The 2,500-nt window shown below is 49.9% G+C and overlaps 1 protein-coding gene across 3 annotated transcripts in view; it reads left to right on the forward strand.

Annotated features, from left to right (window-relative positions):
- Nucleotides 1-1,066: 1,066 nt before the first annotated feature.
- Nucleotides 1,067-2,500, forward strand: part of dnph1 (2'-deoxynucleoside 5'-phosphate N-hydrolase 1) — a 1,678-nt gene continuing 244 nt past the window's right edge. The window contains exons 1-4 of one of the 3 annotated variants that reach the window (XM_068601871.1): nucleotides 1,067-1,532; nucleotides 2,015-2,077; nucleotides 2,160-2,270; nucleotides 2,480-2,500. The exon at nucleotides 2,480-2,500 is cut by the window's right edge and continues 244 nt beyond it. In XM_068601871.1, the coding sequence (XP_068457972.1) occupies nucleotides 1,397-1,532; nucleotides 2,015-2,077; nucleotides 2,160-2,270; nucleotides 2,480-2,500 (331 nt within the window). In that variant the 5' untranslated portion in view covers nucleotides 1,067-1,396. Of the gene's footprint in view, nucleotides 1,533-2,014; nucleotides 2,078-2,159; nucleotides 2,271-2,414 lie in introns of all 3 variants that reach the window. The other 2 variants (XM_068601872.1, XM_068601873.1) reach the window with 2 other exon arrangements.

Raw genomic sequence — 2,500 nt, forward strand, 5'->3', positions numbered from 1 at the left:
AAATATACACCAGTACTCTATTACTATAATAACTAATATTTAAGATGTATTCAATTGTATTAATATATTTATTAGAATTATACATCTTTGGACTAAACTTTGACCCTGAAGTCTGAAGAATTTGTCCAGAAAATCGCAGGTGCTCGTGAGGAAAGAAGTACCAGAGTCAATAAGTTATAATAAAAATATTTAATAAAAAGAGATGATAAAATTTGATGGATACAATACTTGATCAAGGCCCCTTAGATCTTTCTGCCTCCAGGACCTCATGCAGGTGAAGCCTCTTCTGCCTACAGGACCTCATGCAGGTGAAGCCTCTTCTGCCTCCAGGACCTCATGCAGGTGAAGTCTCTTCTGCCTCCAGGACCTCATGCAGGTGAAGTCTCTTCTGCCTCCAGGACCTCATGCAGGTGAAGTCTCTTCTGCCTCCAGGACCTCATGCAGGTGAAGCCTCTTCTGCCTCCAGGACCTCATGCAGGTGAAGCCTCTTCTGCCTCCAGGACCTCATGCAGGTGAAGCCTCTTCTGCCTCCAGGACCTCATGCAGGTGAAGCCTCTGCACCTCAGCAGCTTAAATCAAATCCCCTCCTGTCTGATAAGACCAGGAGGACGTTCTCCAGACCACAGGGGGTCCAGTCCCCTTTGTTCCTAAAACCAAACGCTCTCCTGAAGAGGCTCCACCCCCATCTCTATGTGTAATGACTCTTCATGACATCAGACTCCAGGTGACGTGATCAACACTATCGATATGTTCAAAACATTCCATTTATACCTGAATCATTATCAGAAATGACAAACAAACCTTCATATGCAGACAAGTACACATAATATCTGTTATTAATCATCATAACCCTCTCTTGTATTTTAATATGCACATTAAACAATTCTTTATTATACATGTGCAAGTCTAACAAGTCTTTGGGTCAGCTGTTGCCCAATCAGAAGCTGAGGAGCCTGAGCACCATCCAATCAGACCAGAGAAAGAATCACGTGTCTTCAGCGCTACGCCATGATCAGGCCCACGTCTGACGTCACCGCGCAGAGCTTCATTTCCATCCAGCGCGGGAAGAGAGCGGGAGAGCGAGCGAGAGAGAGAGAGCGAGCGCGAGGGAGAGCGAGAGAGAAAGCGAGAGCGAGAGAGAGCGAGAGAAAGCGAGAGAGAGAGAGAGAGAAAGCGAGAGAGAGCGAAAGCGAGCGAGAAAGCGAGCGAGAGCGAAAGCGAGCGCGAGAGCGAGAGAGAGAAAGAGAGAGAAAGCGAGCGAGAGAGAGAGAGAAAGCGAGAGAGAGAGAGAGAGAGAGCGAGCGAGAGAGAGAGAGAGAGAGACAGAGAGAGAGCGAGCGAGAGAGAGAGACAGAGAGAGAGAGAGAGAGAGAGAGACAGAGAGAGAGCGAGAGAGATGAAGGTGTATTTCTGCGGCAGCGTGCGCGGCGGCAGAGAGGACGTGCACGTGTACAGGAGGATCGTTGAGAAGCTGCAGAGCTACGGGCGCGTGCTGAGCGAGCACGTGAGCTGCAGCGAGATCAGCGAGAGAGGTACGCGCACGCGCACACAGTTACATCCGGCTGATGAGCCGCGTCATCAGGGGGCGTGGTCAAATAACTGGTTTTCAGCTGCCTTCAAACATTACACCGGAAGTCCCCGCTCAGTCCCTTCCTGTCAGAGCTGTGGTTCCATGTTTATGAATATATATTCAAGATAAACGTGTTCTTTAAGTCTGGAACACGTTGTCGTGTCTTCAGATGAAACTCCAGCGTTACGCGTTAAGCCACAGGAATATTAACGTCTGTGTCAGAAGGCAGGCGTTTCCCATCATGCACTGGGCCACGCAGTCAGGGAGCTACTGCAGCGCCCGCTCTAAGACCCGCGAGATCAATCAGACACAAGTCTACCCAGCATGCATTGCGTACCGATTGCCAGTGATGAGTTCTGATCAGGACGAACCTGCTGACACCACAGAAGAAGAAGCCAGGCGTAGAGTGTGATGTCACTGAGCTGCTGTGCTGTGATTGGACAGGAGAGGCCGGAGGAGACCGAGCCATCCACGACCGCGACCTGGCCTGGCTCCAGGAGAGCGAGGGTGAGCTGATCACAGATCAATAAGTCATCACAGATCAATAAGTCATCACAGATCAATAATGACCTTTGACCTCTGTGTTTAGTGGTCGTTGCCGAGGTAACGCAGCCGTCTCTGGGCGTCGGCTACGAGCTCGGCCGAGCCGTTACCATGGAGAAGAAGATCCTCTGTCTGTTCAGACCGGCGTCAGGACGAAGTGAGGACGCTTCCTGCTTCCTGTTTCCTTCTTCCTGCTTCCTACTTCCTGTTTCATACTTCATGATTCCATCTTCCTGTTTCATATTTCTTGTGCCCTTCTTCCCGTTTCCTCCATCCTTTTTCCTCTTCCCTTCCAATAAAGCAGAAACAACAGCAACAACAGGCTCTCTGACATCACTTCCTGTCTGACATCACTTCCTGTCTCAGGTCTGTCGGCGATGGTTCGCG

The sequence above is a fragment of the Clinocottus analis genome, unplaced genomic scaffold, assembly GCF_023055335.1.
Source record: "Clinocottus analis isolate CAN_PGR_092001 unplaced genomic scaffold, fCliAna1.0.p SCAF_55, whole genome shotgun sequence".
Taxonomy (NCBI): Eukaryota; Metazoa; Chordata; class Actinopteri; order Perciformes; family Cottidae; genus Clinocottus; species Clinocottus analis.